The 18,505-nt window shown below is 38.4% G+C and overlaps 1 protein-coding gene across 1 annotated transcript; it reads left to right on the plus strand.

Moving 5' to 3' along the window:
- The first annotated feature begins 8,138 nt into the window (after positions 1-8,138).
- Positions 8,139-12,661, plus strand: cnga1a (cyclic nucleotide gated channel subunit alpha 1a). The gene is made up of 8 exons (XM_046047222.1): positions 8,139-8,233; positions 8,339-8,401; positions 8,523-8,585; positions 8,682-8,801; positions 8,882-8,986; positions 9,232-9,338; positions 11,000-11,610; positions 11,696-12,661. The coding sequence occupies exons 1-8, from the start codon at positions 8,139-8,141 to the stop codon at positions 12,659-12,661; spliced, it is 2,130 nt and encodes a 709-aa protein (XP_045903178.1).
- The last annotated feature ends 5,844 nt before the right edge of the window (positions 12,662-18,505 follow it).

An 18,505-nucleotide genomic window follows, 5' to 3' on the forward strand; every position in this document is an offset into this window, starting at 1 on the left:
TCTCCAAGTTGCTTTCCGATTCTCTTGTAGCCCATCCCAGCCTTGTGCAGATCAACAATCTTGTCCCTGACGTTCGTAGAAAGCTCTTTGGTCTTGCCCATGGTGGTGATGTTGGATGCTGGTTGTTTGGGTGTTGACAGGTGTCTTTTATACAGGTAACGAGGTGAGGCGAGGTGTATTTGATGTAGATAATTGGTTGGGATTGGGGCTGTGTCTTAAAGAAAGACTAACTGGCTTGTAGGAGCCAGAATACTTGCTGTTTGGTAGGGGGTCATATACTTGTTTTTCCTCATCAGATTGTTATCAATTTTTATAAATTCATATGATGTGATTTTCTGGAATTTTCTTTGGGATTCTGTCTTTCACTGTTAGAATGTACATATGATTAAAATTGTAGATTGTTGCATTCTTTGTAAGTGGGCAAACCTGCAAAATCAGCAAGGGGTCAAATACTTTTTTCCCCCACTGTATTTTTCCGCTTTTAAAGACTAACATTTCAGCAGTCTTCTTCTTCAGGATCCAATCCAACAGTCATCGGCCTGGCACTGCATTTTAGAAATTTTTGTTTGATATAAACCATCACAAATGTTGTCATTATAGAGTTTTACCTCTGAGGGTTTTTCATGTGCACACCAACTGTTAGATTATATAGATTTTATTTTAAGTATTAGTTATTATTAGTTATTTCTCAAATGCGAACACATTACATAATCAAAACCAAGTTTGTAGTATGAATTTTGGAAACAGATTTGGAGTTTACATCCACGTTGCAGCTCTGTGAGGCTGTACAGAGACGCAACGGTGCATTGAGCTAAATACTTAACAGCAGCATGCTCACAGTGACAATGTTGTCATGCTGCTTTTTAGCAGGTTTGCCAGGTTCATCATCTTATATTGTGTTAGCATGCTAGAAATTGCCAGTTAGCACTAAATATAAAGTACAACGGAGGCTAATGGGAATGTCATTAGTTTTGCAGGTATTTGTTTTGTGTGTTGGACAAATTCAAATTTTGCCCTGATCACCAAAATAATCACCTAAGAAACACATTTCATTCAAATCCAATAATTGGCAAGACATTTCACTCAAAATATACAAATACATAAACAAATGTCAACCTCATGGTGGCAAAAGATGGAAAGTCAGGGGATCTGATATTTAGATAATTAACTGGATACATGAAAACTTTGACATACTGGTGGTGCAAGAGAAGAAGGTAATGTGATCACCATTAGTCAGTAGGATTTATCCTATTAGGGTTAACTCACTACCACTTCTATGCAGGTTGTCCTTCACATTTATTCATTGAGCTGACACTTTTATCCAAAGCGACTTACAATTGCTATACATGTCAGAGGTCGCACGCCTCTGGAGCAACTAGGGGTCTTGCTCAGGGACTCAATGGTGGATGGGTCACAGTGGGGGATTGAACCTAGGTCTCTCACACCAAAGGCATAGTCTTACGCCATCCCCAAGTCTTAGTTTGGGATATTTTAATGGGACATCATAGCTTTGTGTTACTTGGTAAGGTTTCTGAATCTAAACTTAATCTAAAATTACAAGCACCTGCTTGAGAATCAATAAAGCTGTGAACTGATTTCTTAACTATTTGTTTTTATGCACCCATCCTTTATTCAACATCATTCAACACATATGAATAATATGAATACTGTGTTCTGAAGTGCAAAAGAAAATAGGACTTCTTTATTCATTAGACATCAGCACTGTGGTTTCTTTGTTCAAACAAAGGGCACTTTATTGAAGTTGGCAAGAGTATTGTATACTGGTATTCTCTTGGTACAGAAAATATTCAGTTTATAACCTCTTTACCCTACACACTGCCTCAACATGACAGAGTAACAATCTCACTGTGCACCAATATAACAACTGTAAACGTCTTGGTGAACTAATGAAGTGATATTTATCTTATGTGTAGGGAAACTCAGTAGCTCAGCAAGTTGGAGGCAATAATTGTCTGGAACATATTTTTGCAGAGTAAGTCCTTTATATCTGATTTTGAACCACAAAAATAAACACAAGAAACCTAGAATGTTCACAATTTCTGTGATGTATGGTGCATGGTGTATACTGTATTGCAAACACAACAAAATACTTGAGTGCAGTGGTGGAAGAAGTATTCAAATATTTTACTTAAATAAATGTGCCGTGCAACAATGTAAAATTACTCCCTTGAGGGATGGGTTAAATGCAGAGAATGAATTTCACAACATATGTGTATGTGACAATAAAGTATTTTCTTCTTCTTCTTCTTCTTCTTCTTCTCCTGTATTAAAAATCGTACTTACGTAAAAGTATTACTGTATCAGCAAAATGTACTTGCTCTGCAAAGAAATGGCCTCTGTTAGTGATATATTATTATTATAATATGTGACATTATTCAATTGTTAATACTGACGCAACAATGTGTGAGCAGCATTTTATTGTTAAAGCTAGTTGATTGAGGTGTGTGTCAATGAATCAGAGGGGTTGTGAGATCATTCCTTTTTTGGTATTTTCATTAATGTTGTTATTTCTGTGCAATAATGGATACTTTTACTTCTGTAGGGTTCAAAAAGTTAAACAAATGAAACCATCACCATTAGAGGAGAAATGTCTCTTTGGTGGAACTGCTCACCACTCTGAAATGTGACAACCACACACTGTTTTCTTTTAAACAGGTCAAAAACAACAAACATTGTTGATACATGTTTGATATTTAATAATTAATTATATTTGGCTAGCTTATTATATGATTTTTATGGAATAACTTGAACTGTGAAATAAATGTATTAGAGTAGAAAGTACAATATTTCCCCTGAAATGTTTTGGAGTAGATCTATCATAAAATGAAAATATCCAAGTAAAAGAAAAGAACCTAAAAGTAGAGAACTTGATCAAACTCACTGAGTTTCAAACATCATCATATTTAATCTCCTATTGATGTTTAGCTGTTGTGTGTGTGTGTGTGTGTGTGTGTGTGTGTGTGTGTGTGTGTGTGTGTGTGTGTGCGTGTGGTGGAGTAAAAGCATGTATTTGTTGTGTCCTCTGGATCTTCCTGTCACTATAATCAGTAATAATCAGTATTTTAATTTCAAAAGCACCAAATAATATTTGTTTGAGTTTTATTGATATTTTTAATTTTTTTTATTTTTTTGAGTGTTGAACTGCCTCTACCAACAAACACTTCTTTGATTCCTTCATATTCCTTCAGACTTTTTTCAAGTGAAACTAAGTGGTGCCTCTCAGTCATTGCCATTACTGTCTTATGTCAGCTTCATGATGTCTTGTTTTTCTTCTTAGGTTTGGGGTTAAGGCAATAAAGAGAAGTGCATGTTTGCTAAGCATACCTGCACAGCATGTAATTAACTAAGAGGGGCTTCTTTATCTTTCTTTTTTTTAAGTGTAAGGAGATTTCTTCAAACACACAATTTACTGGATGTGATTGGCTGTCACAGGATGTTGCAGTATATAAATGGAATCCATGTTAGAGATGAAGTAGATTACTTTGAATCCCTGCGGAGATACATCTCCAGTCGGTCTCTGCACCACAAAAAAAGGTGAGGAGGAAACAATTTTTTCTCTGTTAGTAGCCTAATCCTGCTGATATTATAGGACTTGTAGCTTATTTAATAAAGGCAATGAAGTAATAAATTTTATTATATGTTCTATTATGCATTTTTCTCTAGGAACAATCATGATAAAACTATTGGTGCTCATGGTGTGCCTGCTGGCCACTATTTTGGCTGCTCCTGTAAGTCCCTTCTAAACATGATTTGTTGTTTAGTCAACCAAATGATGCTTTTTTTAAAGATTTAAAACAGTGTTTAAAATCAGGAAAAAATGTATAATGTCATTGCAGCTTCCTCATCTCACTTTCTTTGTTCAGGTCCCGGGGAGTGAAAGCAATGAGGAAAAAGTAAGACTTTAGCTTTTCTTTGAGGTTTCTGTGTCTGTTTGCCCTGGCATGTCATACCATGTTTTTGTCATGTCATCAAATGTACAGTATGATAGGCGTCTGACAAAGAGAGGATAATTGGCTTAATTGCAGCACATGTCTGGAGATGTCTGGTATTTCTTCAGCAGGTTGCGGCACATGCTAATGAGGCCCTGAGGTGGATGGAGATATACAGGCTGTACCAGCAGCAGGTAGTGGGGGTTCATTGTAGTTTCAGAAAAAAATAAGAAATTAAAGAAATCTAAATCATCTGCTCATTAGTTCATATAGTTTGCCATTAATCATAAATTATAATCAATCTGTATTTTTTCAGGGATTAGTTGGAAACCCATTCTTGCCTGCTGCTGTAAGTTTATGTCTTGTTAGACTCTAACATGAGTTTTAATTTTAGATTATGGAGTTTGTGTGTGTTATTCATGAATCATTGATTTGTTTAGGCTGGTCCAGCTGTGGCAGCAGTGGTAAGTATACTTGCAGCACTGCAGCATCTAACACATAAAGGTTCAATATGCTGTTTAAGTTAAAAGAGCTCTATTTATGCAGGTGGATGCTGCACCAGCCCAGCCAGCTCATGTCCCCCCTCTAGCTCCCGTTGCTGATGGAGATGCATCAGAGGAGACAGAGGTGAGCATCTTCATACAAAACGGAACTGAAATATTGTCTTTTCACACTTAACATAAATAAACTACAAATATAGACCTGTTTGTTGATATGTTTCTTCTTGGCAAATGGCACTTCTATTCTACAGAAGGTGCCAAAAAAGCATACAGTACATTATGACTTGCCATGCATGAACAACAAAAACACCCTGTTGGATCTACACTGAGTTGATAACACATGGGTTGAGGCTACCTGTGAACATTCTGAGGACAGCATTTAGGCAGCAAATTAGCATTCGGAGATTCATAAAAGGAAATGGGTGCACGTCTCCGATGTTGTGTTTCAGTTTGGAGCTCTGCCTTATAAAAAGATCTGCAGTGCAATTATTTCCCTGTCTCCTTGACACAGGATGGCAACCCTGCCCCTGCTGCCCCCCTAAACTCTGATGAGGTAGAGGAGGCCGAGGAGGTGGAGGCAGCAGAGGCTGAACCAGCTGTGACTGAAGCAGCACCAGCGGAGCCTGGAGTAGACCCTGCAGCAGTCGAGCCAGCTGTGGTTGACATCCCTGTAGATGCTGCACCAGTTGACGCTGCTGCTGATGTGGATGTGCCTCCTGTTGATGTGGTTCCTGTTGACGTTGCCCCTGAGGTGGCTGTTGATGCTGGTGCTGGCCCACTGGCAGCTGAGACTGACATGACTGGAGTGGTAGCGGATCCCGCTGCATTGTAGTTATCTTCCTCTTGTTTCCAGCCTAAGTGCTCCTCTGTTAGCAGTTAGAATAATAGCTAGAAACAATCAATGGGTGATGTAGTTGCAGCAAAAACGAATAAAAAAGCTGTGGCATATTGAATAGAGTGAAAAAAATAATCTGTTATGCTCTTTTTTCAGCAAAACAATTAAAGTATGTTCAGAATTCAGTTAACAACTGGACAATCAAATGTTTCTTTGTGTTCTTCTTTCTGTCTTTAATTGCAATTGATTAGTCAGGAGTGTGCACACAAGATAAAAATATGTCTTTCAGGACTTTAGGGATGCACAGGTGTTACTAACATCAATGATTGCTCTGTAAATAAGTCATAACAGAGTGAGAGAATGCACAATACCAGAACCCTGAAAGTGAAGCAGCTAAATGACCATAATTTATTTTGTTATCAACACCTGTGCTTTTACTACTGTGACATGTCAAAATGTCTTCTATGAAAAGGCCTACACTATCAAATAAAGCACATGGTATCTCAAACATGCTGTAGCTGAGGACAAGCGTGCTCCCACCACCGCAAACACACAACAAAAACATACGCAAATGATAATTATAACTACATTTATTTTCTTTTTCTTTATTTCTCATGCAGATTACCATCTAATTGAGATTTGCATATTTATTACATGAATATAAAGAAAGAAAATGCTATGCTATGTACTTAATTGTTTTGACTTTCAATATACAGCACAGCCACTTCAAATGACTGTACAAATTAAATCACTGTACTATGTGTAATTCAAATACACTCTACATTAATACAGTATAGTGCTGGATATACAATATAGCTACAGTAGTACAGTAGTTAAAATTATAATTAGGCTGTAGCCTAAAACAGTATTGTGCTCTGTACAAATAGAGTAACATCAGTAGTGCACCTAGGCTTTCAAGCCACAGCCTGGTGGTGGTTTTAGTGCATTTCTACATTTATTGGCCTGAAAATAAACTGTAGTCTCTCAATGCTGAACTGGTAGCAGAGTTTGAAAACAAACATATTCAAACAAACATATTGTTTTCATGTATGAAAATACCCAACATGAACACTGTCATCAGATTAATTAACTATAACTAATACTATATGCAAATTACTTAAACTGCATTTGTACAGGAAAGATTCTCTCCCAAGTTTTTTGATCCATATAAGCACATAATCACTGTAACCATGATCACCGGTTTCCACTGGAATGCCATAATAATTTAAACTTGTTCCAAAATGATACATCCATCCATCGTCAACCACTTGTCCTGCCTACAGGTACGCAGGGGGCTGGAGCCAATCCCAGCTGACATTGGGCAAAAGGTGGGGTACACCCTGGACAGGTTGCCAGTCCATTGCAGGGCCACTTATAGAAAAACAACCACTCACATTCACCTAAGACACCAATTAACCTAGCCTGCATGTCTTTGAATGGTGGGAGGAAGCTAGAGCACCCAGAGAGAACCCCCACGGAACCGGGGAGAATATGCAAACTCCACACAGAAAGGCTGGGGCAACCGGGCTTCAAACCCACAACCTTGTTGCTGTGAGGCTACAGTGCTAACCACTGCACCACCCCTATTCCAAAATGATTTAGTATAAAAATACATTATTTCTTACATACATTTCCAGAGATGCTCCTCAGTTCATTTAATATCTGTGAATTGTGTAGTCATAAAACTGCAAACACCACATCATCCAACAGGGAGAGCCACTGAACCACAGCATGCCTATAGCACACAGGGAAGGGTGATCTTGCTTTTGGGATGCAGAATTCAACACTGGTAAAGGTTCAGATTTCATTTCACTCTCATGATTCGTATTCACAGTAAAGGGACCGGATCCACCTGATCTGAAATCTGTAATACCCGGCACGATCTAATAGGATCAGAGCTGGATATGGCTGAGAGTGCTGACTGAGCAAGAGCGGCCTCTGTGTGTGTCTGTTTGTGTGTGTGCGTGTGTGTGTGTGTGTGTGTGTGTGTGTGTCCAAGCAGACCAAATCCTCTGCTGTTCCGCAAATGGTCAAGAAAATTAGAGCCTGTCACAGACAAAAAACAAGAGGTGTCAACACAAAATGGTTTTCAGTGTTAACTGAAACTTGTCCAAACTTCAATTGAAAGTCTCTCATCTCCCACTGGAGTGGACAAATAAGGAGGATGAGAGTCTTTGGCTCTCCTCTTCTCAGCCAACTCTAATCCACAAATCCTCATCAGGGTCACTGAGACTCTATGACACAGTTAGGTAGACTCAGTGCTTATAGGTGACACTTGTCTAGCTATGTTTTGATAATATCCAAAGACAGATAGCATGTAATGATTGATACACTACATCTGCTGTTCTGCACTGCAAAAGGGTCAGAGGTAAATGGACTTCACATCACAATAACAAGTGGTAAAGGTAAGTGAAATGAAGCTGAATGGATTATGCATTGTCACTACAATTTGGAAACCGTTTTTGTAGCATCATCTGTTTGTGTGACCAGACTGACCAGATTGAATGTCACATAATGCTGTTTTTCTTCATTCATGTGATGCAATATTGCTAACTGTGGTTTCGGGCTGCAAATGCAGTGATCACGACTTGAAATGCATTCATTTAACTTTAAATGATTTCTGCAGATGTGTCAAACAAACTATTTTACATTATTTAAGATATATAGACCTTATTACAGTAGGTGTGATGTGGATGAAAATCTATGGTGTAAATTGCTGGACATATTTGGAGTACTAAACATACTGCATAAAATATCACCACAAAATGACAGCAGTTTTGACTTTTTGCTCTCTTCAGCAAGTAGATTTTTAAAAAGTTTTTTTTTTGCAGGGCGAACTGCAGATCTGCTGCCATGACCACTTCAGCAACTCTTCCCCGCCTCACTGTGCCACCTGACACTGCCTCACAACTTGCCACAGACAGTGAAGAGCTCAGCGAGGATGAGGTGTAAGCAAAACATAACATGTAATTTACAATACATTAATGAGACATAACAAGTAAGACTTGACAGTTAATTAACTTACTATGTAACAAGCGTTGTGTTTGTTCCAGAAGTGGGCCTCAATTAAGTTGTCATCGTCTGCTCAATATGAATAACAACAATAACAGTGAAGAGTAAGTACGCTTATGGAGTCATTAAGAGATAAGTGAAGCACTTGTAGAACAGTTTCTCTTTGATGTATCTTAAAGGTCATTTCAGCAAGGCCTGTTAAATTGTTGATTCATTCTTTTCCAGGGAGAAAAAGAAAAAAAGGAAAAAGGAGAAGAAAGAGAAGAAGGAGAAGAAAGAGAAGAAAGAGTAATCATGTTACATTGTAAAACTTATACTGGATGTTTAAGATTTAAAATAATATTTGATGCTCAGTATTCTCCAATGTATTTATGCACATTATAGAAAGAAGGAAAAAGAGCAGAAGGAAAAGGAAGAAAAGGAAGCAAAGGAGAAAGAGGCAAAGGAAAAGGAGGCAAAGGAAAAAGAGGCAAAGGAAAAAGAAAAAGAAAAGAACAAAGATAAGTAAGTGAATCATTCAGAGCGACATCCTCCAGGCACTTTCAGATATATAATTTACACTTTCTTCCCTGCTTTTTTTGTAGGCCCAAAGAATTGTTTGTCATTAATCCTGCTGGGAGTTTGTATTACAACTGGCTGTTCATCATCACGCTGCCGGTCATGTACAACTGGACCATGATCATAGCCAGGTGACTTTTATAAGTCAGTGATTCTTATTCAACATCGCAATTTCCCTGCAGGTCAAATGTTCATATGATTCCATTCAGCTCCATTAAGTGTGATTCATATACTAGCCCATATGAAGCTGTTACAATTAACTTCTATTTATTCATTTCATGCTATAGTTTGTGTTAGGACACAGCGGTGAAGGTGCTCGACATTATTGAGTTACAAAACATACTCGTTCATGGTCTTCTTCTTCTCCTGCAAACAGGGCTTGCTTTGAGGAGCTGCAGCATAACTTCATCATTTACTGGGTTTTTCTGGACTACACATCAGACTTAATCTACCTGGCTGATATGTTTGTCAGGACCAGAACAGGTGAATGGCTGACCTAAGCATCCCAATCACTCACATATCCACATGTACACTGAAGAAATTATCAGCAGTTGCTGTTGTTCCTCCTGTTCGTATGAGTTTTTTTTAACTGTGATTTCAATGTAAGTAATAGGAATCACAATCCATATTCGTTCTTCTGTGCAAAAAAAAACATTTACAAAGCTCTGCTGAAGATAACATGAGACTTCAGCAGTTTGTAAGACAAATTAAGTGTGCATTTTCCAAAGATAAGTATTTTAGCACAAAATTTCATCTTTGTGTTGTTGTTCTTAAGGAAAGACTGTCTGGGGAAACACAAACGGGGGATTTTGTACTAAAACTCTGGAAGATATCCACTTCATTTGATAAATTCTGTGCAAAAAAAAACATTTACAAAGCTCTGCTGAAGATAACATGAGACTTCAGCAGTTTGTAAGACAAATTAAGTGTGCATTTTCCAAAGATAAGTATTTTAGCACAAAATTTCATCTTTGTGTTGTTGTTCTTAAGGAAAGACTGTCTGGGGAAACACAAACGGGGGATTTTGTACTAAAACTCTGGAAGATATCCACTTCATTTGATAAATTCTGTGCAAAAAAAAACATTTACAAAGCTCTGCTGAAGATAACATGAGACTTCAGCAGTTTGTAAGACAAATTAAGTGTGCATTTTCCAAAGATAAGTATTTTAGCACAAAATTTCATCTTTGTGTTGTTGTTCTTAAGGAAAGACTGTCTGGGGAAACACAAACGGGGGATTTTGTACTAAAACTCTGGAAGATATCCACTTCATTTGATAAATTCTGTGCAAAAAAAAACATTTACAAAGCTCTGCTGAAGATAACATGAGACTTCAGCAGTTTGTAAGACAAATTAAGTGTGCATTTTCCAAAGATAAGTATTTTAGCACAAAATTTCATCTTTGTGTTGTTGTTCTTAAGGAAAGACTGTCTGGGGAAACACAAACGGGGGATTTTGTACTAAAACTCTGGAAGATATCCACTTCATTTGATAAATTCTGTGCAAAAAAAAACATTTACAAAGCTCTGCTGAAGATAACATGAGACTTCAGCAGTTTGTAAGACAAATTAAGTGTGCATTTTCCAAAGATAAGTATTTTAGCACAAAATTTCATCTTTGTGTTGTTGTTCTTAAGGAAAGACTGTCTGGGGAAACACAAACGGGGGATTTTGTACTAAAACTCTGGAAGATATCCACTTCATTTGATAAATTCAGACTGGTGAAGCTTCATATTAGCTTTTGTTGAACTTCAAAATGTTTAATTATTTTTTGAACATACATCAATTACTGATTTGTTTTTCACAGATAGTATGGACAGGAAGGATTATTACACTTACAAAGAACTGTGAGCATGTGAGAAAAGACATATTACAATGTGAGAACAATTCTTTACATACTGATCTAAATTATGAACACATGTAAATCAGTAAATCGCACGAGTAATGACACCCCTTTGAGATGCCTAAATAATCATTAATACAGCCAACTGTTCCTGAAAGCTGCCTAATAATGTGAATTTGAATAGCAATCATCTATAATCATTGTAATCAAGGGTTTATTATAGCATAATATTCCAACCGTCCTCTGGGACAGTTACTTACACTCATGAAGAAAAAAACTTCTTTTCTACCTCTTTGAATACAGGTTACCTTGAGCAAGGCCTGATGGTGAAAGATGAGAAGCTGCTAAGGGATCGCTACATGGCCAGCTTTCAGTTTCGTCTCGATTTTATCTCCATGGTGCCCACTGACGTCCTCTATTTATACTTCGGCCTCGACTACCCAGAGATCCGCATCAACAAGCTACTGAGAATCAGCCGCATGATGGAGTTCTTCACGAAGACGGAGACTAAAACCAACTACCCCAACATCTTCCGCATTGGAAACTTGATCATGTATATCCTCATTATCATCCACTGGAATGCTTGCTTCTTCTTCTCTTTCTCCAAATCCATTGGATTTGGTGCTGACGACTGGGTTTACCCGGCTCTGGATGATCCTGACGAGCCTGCATTTGGGGAGCCCATGAGGAAGTATGCATTCAGCCTCTACTGGTCCACACTGACCCTGACAACCATTGGAGAAACTCCACCACCAGCCCTGGACTCAGAATTTCTCTTCCACGTGGTTGACTTTTTAGTTGGGGTCTTAGTCTTTGCCACCATTGTTGGAAACATTGCCACCATGATCTCAAATATGAATGCCGCCCAAGCTCAGTTTCAATCTCGAATTGACAACATCAAGCAGTACATGCAGGTAGATGGACGTCTTTTTTCCACTCAAAACGTAAATCTGTTCTTTGATTATATTTTGAATGTACGTTTTTTCTTTTCATTCATAGGTCCGAAAGGTCAGCAAGGATCTCGAGTTGCGAGTCATCAAGTGGTTTGACTATCTGTGGAATAACGGCAAGGCACAGGATGAAAGAGAGGTACTCAGGTATCTTCCAGACAAACTAAAGGCAGAGATTGCCATCCAAGTCCACATGGATACCCTGAGGAAAGTTCGTATTTTTGCAGACTGTGAGGCAGGCCTTCTGATCGAGCTAGTGCTCAAGCTGCGACCACAGGTGTTCAGCCCCGGAGACTATATCTGCAAAAAGGGTGACATTGGCCGTGAGATGTACATCATCAAAGATGGAAAACTTGCGGTTGTTGCTGATGATGGTGTCACACAGTTTGTTGTGCTGGGAAGTGGCAGCTATTTTGGTGAAATCAGTATCCTTAACATTAAAGGCAGTAAAGCAGGCAACCGGCGAACAGCCAACATCCGCAGCATTGGATACTCAGACCTCTTCTGCCTGTCCAAGGATGACCTGATGGAGTCACTGGTAGAGTATCCGGATGCCAAAGGAATGCTAGAGGACAAAGGCAGGCAGATCCTGATGAAAGACGGTCTGATAGATTTGGACCCAGCTAACATCATGCCTGAGGTCAAAGAGCTGGAAGAGAAGGTCAACAAATTGTACAGCACAATGGAGCTGATGCAGACCAAACTAAAGAAAATTCTGGGAAATTATAAGAACCGTGACAAGGTTCTCAGACATCGCATAAAAGATCTAGAGCACCTAACAGGAGAAGAAGTGGAAGACGAGGATGAGGAGGAAGAAAAGGTTAAAAAGGAAGAGATAGCGGTGGAAGAGGAGAAAAAGGAAGATGAAAAGTTGGAAGTGGGGGAAGGAGATGGGGAGAAAGTAAAGAAAGAAGAGGAAAAGAGCGAGGAGACCAAAGATGAAGAAGTAAAGGGTGAAGAGGCAAAACATGAGGAAAGAAAGGGTGAAGAAGCAAAAGAAGAAGAGAAAACATAAACCCATAGTTTCTGTAAAACACTAAGCATTTTTCTAATTAGCTACAATATCACTAAGAAATATTTCTTACTGGACTTACTTCTTAAATGACTCAGACATAATTAAATATTAAACACTGGAAACTGGCTAAAATACCTACTAGAACTTCCTGGAACTTGTCTTTAAAGGGTATGGTCATTGTTGTACTAAGAAATATTTCTTACTGGACTTGCTTCTTAAATGACTCAGAGATAATTAAATATTAAACACTGGAAACTGGCTAAAATACCTACTGGAACTTTTGTAACTTGTCTATATATATATATATATATATATATATATATATATATATATATATATATATATATATATGACAGTAATTCAATGGATAAATATTGCCTATAACAATGTTCATAATATTAAAATAATAAATTGGCTTCAGTTGTCATATTTATTGTGATTTTCATAACTAGAATCCCGTCTGCTATTTCCAACCATGCAGTGTATGTTGTCCACTGGAGGATTGTAAATGGCCATGATTTACAGGTAATCACATGGTATACAGTAGCTCTACAGAATGTGTTATCATACAACTTGGGAAGCTCTGGGATTGAAGCACTGCAGAAAAAGTTATATAAACCAATTACTGACAATAAAGGTGATTTATATAGATTAATGGTGTACGGCAAAGGGTATTGATTTCTACAGCACATTTGCTCAGTGCTACAGCAGTGGCAGTTTCAAGTGTTTTACAAACTGTATAAATTTGGTTTTTGCCTAGTAGAAGATTTGTACAATGGTGTCACTTTGTGTCAAAAAGTGGTGGGGACATTTGAGGGCTCAGATTAGGGGTGAGACGAAACACCTAGTCCACGAGAAATGATAATGCACAATATTGGAGTCACGAGAACAAGACAAGAAGATACTCCAATGCTATGTAGAAGAAATATTCATCAATATATTGACGAAATAGGCTATTCAACTGGGAGGTCACAGAAGATTTTGAGCATTAAACTCTTAATTTCCTGCATTCTAGAGACATTTTCTGCACCAATTAATGGTGCAAATGTCTTTGTTTATATGAAGGGAAACAACATTCATGTGGCCGGTGACTAATCAGAACATAAAAGTATTATGAAATAGAATGCAGTAATCAGCAGCTTGTTATTTATAGCCTAAGTTACTTTTCTTTGGACAAGGCAGATTTGTTTCTTCTATATTTACATTTCATTTCATGTTTTCCTGTTGTGCAAGTAAAGCTTTCTCACAGAATCTTTAATTGTTATTTAACATTTTTGTTGCAAGCTAATTTTCAGAAAACCACCACTTTTTGAAAGCAAATGCTTTCAAAAATCAGCCATTTCAAAAAGTGGTGGGGACATGTCCCCAGCGTCCCCAATGTAGATTTGTAGACCAACTGCAGTATTTTACAATCGATTCTTTGTCTTGCTAGTAACCAATGCATAGATGGAGAATGTGTGTGCTTATATTTTGGCTTGTGAGACTTTAAAATAAAGTATTATCTGCCTCTAACCCATGATCACAGGTTTTGGCCTCAGTGTGGACATGAATCGTAAGCAGTTCAACCAAAGAGTAAGTTTTCCTTCTCAGATTGTTGTTGGAACGGATTTTAAGAGGACTGAAAAGGGAAAAGAATCCAGTACTTACTAAGAAAAATAGCAAAATCAGAATAAATTACCATGTGGCGACCCCGTAAAAAAGTTTGTATTCATATTTAGGACTTTGTTATTATCGCGTTATGCATTAATGTTATTATCGCGTTAATGCATTAATTAATTAATGCCAACAATTATTTTATCGTATGTTAACATAGTTTTTTAAATTTTTTTATTATTATTATTAAGTCCGTTGCTCACTGGCTCTGAATACACATACAGTCAAATCATGGGTCACAGGAGGGGTTGGATGTTGATCAGCCTGCAAATCACCCACCCAAACAAGCAGCGGAGGGAGGCTTCAGCAGACTACGTTGGATGCAGTGTGTGTGAGAAGAAAGACAGCGCTCCGCAAGTAAACGGCAGGCACTCTGTTGATAGTAACCATGGCAGCGGCTTCTGTGCACTACACAGCTGTAGCCTATTTAACTTAAGTTAAAATTTTAGGCTACATAACTTTACCTGATAGGCCTTCATCTAGTTTTGCGGGGATGCTCTGCCATGCGAATTCCCTCCTGTTGATGTCCTGCTAACTATTTAGTAAACAGTAATAGATTCTGGAAACTCACAAACAGCGAGGATCAGTCTCTCTTCCAATGATTTGTGCAGCGCATCGCGTACAAAAAGTTCAAGACAATTCAACTTCGGCAGCATGCAGGCATGTGTGTGTGAGGCGAGCACAACCGCTACAGTTTCATGGGAACACACCCACCTGTCACTACACCTTGTGCTCGACGACTTCACCTCACTCTTAACAGGGAAACTTGCTACTGAACATAGACTGTTAATGCTGCTCCCTGATAAAAGAAAAATGTTTCTGCTGATACCTGTTCAGAAAAAAAACAACAAGAAAACTGGATTCTGATGGTAACTTGTTTTAACAAGCTAGCTAAAAGCTAATGCCCTGGCAGTGTTAAATAGCTTTGGTTTTATATTTGATTTGATTATATTAATGTTTAAGTTGAGATTTATAAGAAATATTTTATTGCTACTCTGTAAAGGGAAAACTGCTGGTAAAAATCAAGATTAAATTAATTGCGATTAAAATTGTGTTGCCCAGCACAAATTTTTATATTTATGAAATAGTGGATCATTTTGCCTCTTTGGGCCTCAAAAAGTTATTTGAATGAAAGAAGTTTAGAGAGGGAATCTCTCTTTGGTGGAATTGGTTTCAATCTGCATTACTGCTACAGTGAAAATTACTGTATTTGAAGTGAGAAGTGAGACTATTACTGTGACTGTGTGTGCACATTGCTCCACATCACTGAATGTGTTTGATTTGATTTTACTCAGAAAAGATGCAAAGATAATTAATTTTCACACAAAAGCTCACAGATCTCCCTCATCAGTACTTAATATGTACATGCATCATCGCCACACTTCACCTGTGAACACAACAGTTTTCGCTCAAAGCCAGACCTCTGAGGGAAGAGAAATAAATGCCACTTACTCTTTGCTCGAAATAACGGCATGAAAGCAGCCGAGCATGTGAATATTGATCATCTTTTGTGTTGGTCTCTCAGCACTGATGACTAGTTGGCACCAGCAGAGTCACATTCACAAGCCCTAATGGATTAATCAAGTCATTGATAAAAACCAAACCAAGAAGAAAATCAACCAATTTGTGATAACTGGCACGGCTGAATGAGTAAGACAGATATGCTGGTGATTTGTTGGCCTTCTCTGTGGAGCCTTTGCATGCTTCTGTAATTTTATTTCTGACTTTATAGTTGTCAGTTAGGTACATTCTGGGTGTAGAATAATGATAATAAATGAAGACACAATGACAGGATACTGTTTGTTACACTGAAATGCTGATGGTAGCAATTTGGCAGTTAAGGAACAATGGGCCTTGGTATTCTATTCTTGTCTCATCCTTAAACCAAACTCCCTTAACTGAACAAACATGTTCCAAAATTGCTGATTTCAGCCTAATGAATTCCAACTGTTCATGAGGAGGTGCACATTCTTAAGATTTCATACTCATACGCATAATCAATGCCCCTTTATATGCAGTTTCATTCACAAAAATGTTACCAAAGAGAAAAAAAAAAAAAGACTTCCTGCTTCTGGAAATCCTGCTTTCTAAACAATCTGCTTTATCCAATCACTTAGATCTTAGAAGAGAGAATATTAAGCCTACGGTACGTAATGTTGGATGATATTAGAGGTGGTATTATGCTAATTTTCAGGTTCAAAATCTTAATTAGGGGTTGTACCAGAAAAGGTTAACATGGTTTAATTTTCAAAAAAACACCAAATTTTTCTCATACTGCACATTGCTGCAGCTTTTCTTTTCACCCTATGTGTAGTACGCTCCGCTCTTGAGCTACAGAGTGATGCATCTTACTTGTAAAAAATCTTTTTTGGGAGTTGCACATGCGCAGTTCCCAGGTAAGGACTACTAGCCAATCAGAAGCAGAGAAGGGCGGGTCATAAGAAACAAGGTAGTGTGATCTAAATCAAAGCCGCTTCAGACTGCGACCGTAACCTAGCAGATGGTATAAGTTACTTTTATTTTACATACAAATTGGCCAAACAATTTAAACGTTTGCTCAGTAGCTTTCACATCGGGTGTAACATTAGCATTATAGCTACAACTTTAGCTGTGTTAGCCAACGTTTACAACAACTCCTCACTTGAACAGTCAATTGAAGTTGCATTGCCGTGTTTATTTTAAATATAATTCACAACCAATAAAACATACTTACAGGTTGTGATTGTGAATTTCCAGGCCCAAACAGAGTCGGAGTTGCATCATCTTTTAGGACTAAACGTTGAACTGTTGCCGGTGTTCTGACGATCTATGCTGCCTTGCCGAAAAATGCTACCATAGCGCAAATCGATAGACTTGACTCTACTCGGCCCTGCTCCGTTTTCCATTGCAGATAGTAACCAGAGATAGTACGTAGCTTGTCGTCATAGCGACGCCACACACAACTGCCGCGACGTAATGTTCAATGTGACACACACACACCAGCGATCCACACAGCTTTCTCTTTTTTAAGTTAAAACGTTTCAACATTCCTCAGAATGTAAAGACATATAAGTGGTATGAAAACCTTCCAGCTGTGTTTTCCTCTGCCGTTGTTGCTGCAGCGGTCTGTGTGACGGCGGGAGCAGAGGGCTCTGTGAGCGGGCGCTGGCCGGCCTCACACGCTCCTCCCGCGTGTTGGCACAGGCTTCCCCCGCAGCCACTTGCGGAGCTCCTCAACTCCGAAAATATTCAAGCACATTTTTGTTCCGCCATCACTTCGTAAACTGTCAATATTCGAAATCTACACAGCTGATTTCTCACCTCAAAACTTCTCAGAAGTGGATTTAGTGATGAAATTTCATACGAAAACAAAATATAAAACTTTCTGTTGCTGGCCTCTGTATGGTGCAAGCAATGATGATGCAGTGAATAGTGACGATTCTCTCTGACCAATCAGCAGTCTGTCGTGTTTTCACGTTACATTTTAGTATCCCTCAGCTCACTTGGAACCTCGAATGAGGTGAGGTGATACGAAAAAAGTACCTGGAAGCAGGTACAGGTACAACATTTCTACAATCGAAACCCAAACAAAGGTGAGTGGAGCCAAAGGGCCTCCGCTCAGACTAGCTTGGTTTGAGGGCGTGCCTGACCCCCGCTAGCCGCTTGGCAAGCTTTATGACGCGTTTTCATTGTGACGTCACAAGTAAAGAAAGTGAAGGGCTGGACTACAAACGAGCCGTTTTCAAGCGGTTCAGAGCAGAGCTTTCTGTGGGAGATGGGATCTCTCTTTGAGCCAGACTTTGGGCTTTTTCACTTTGCAAACCTGTTACATACACAAAAAAGATATATAACTCAATAAAGGAGAGGGGAAAACCCAAAAAGCATAATACCACCTCTTTAAATCCCTCGTCTGTGCCACTTCAGAACAAATGTTTGTATACATGTCGCATGGTTCTTAAATGAGGTCCATTGTGTTTTGTGGTTCCTGTCTTACAATTATATGGAACAGACACATGTAAAAGTGATTCTTATGTCCAAATGTGTTATAAAATCTTACTATAAAAGAAATACACATACAGGTACCCACAGGTGTGTGTTTCAATTGGTTTGTGGTTGGGCTGCAGCTAACTGTTATTCACGTCATTGTTAATCAAGTTGATAATATTTCCAGTAATCAATTATATGTTAAGTCGAAATGGTGAAAAAGGCCCA

Source organism: Micropterus dolomieu, linkage group LG04 (assembly GCF_021292245.1).
Source record: "Micropterus dolomieu isolate WLL.071019.BEF.003 ecotype Adirondacks linkage group LG04, ASM2129224v1, whole genome shotgun sequence".
Classification (NCBI taxonomy): Eukaryota; Metazoa; Chordata; class Actinopteri; order Centrarchiformes; family Centrarchidae; genus Micropterus; species Micropterus dolomieu.

Bases quoted from the DNA above. Each gene is read 5' to 3' on its own strand.
- cnga1a (XM_046047222.1), top strand. From the start codon at position 8,139: ATGACCACTTCAGCAACTCTTCCCCGCCTCACTGTGCCACCTGACACT. The intron at 8,234-8,338 runs GTAAGCAAAACA...TGTTTGTTCCAG, and splicing joins GAGCTCAGCGAGGATGAGGT to AAGTGGGCCTCAATTAAGTT. The intron at 9,339-10,999 runs GTGAATGGCTGA...CTTTGAATACAG, and splicing joins GTTTGTCAGGACCAGAACAG to GTTACCTTGAGCAAGGCCTG.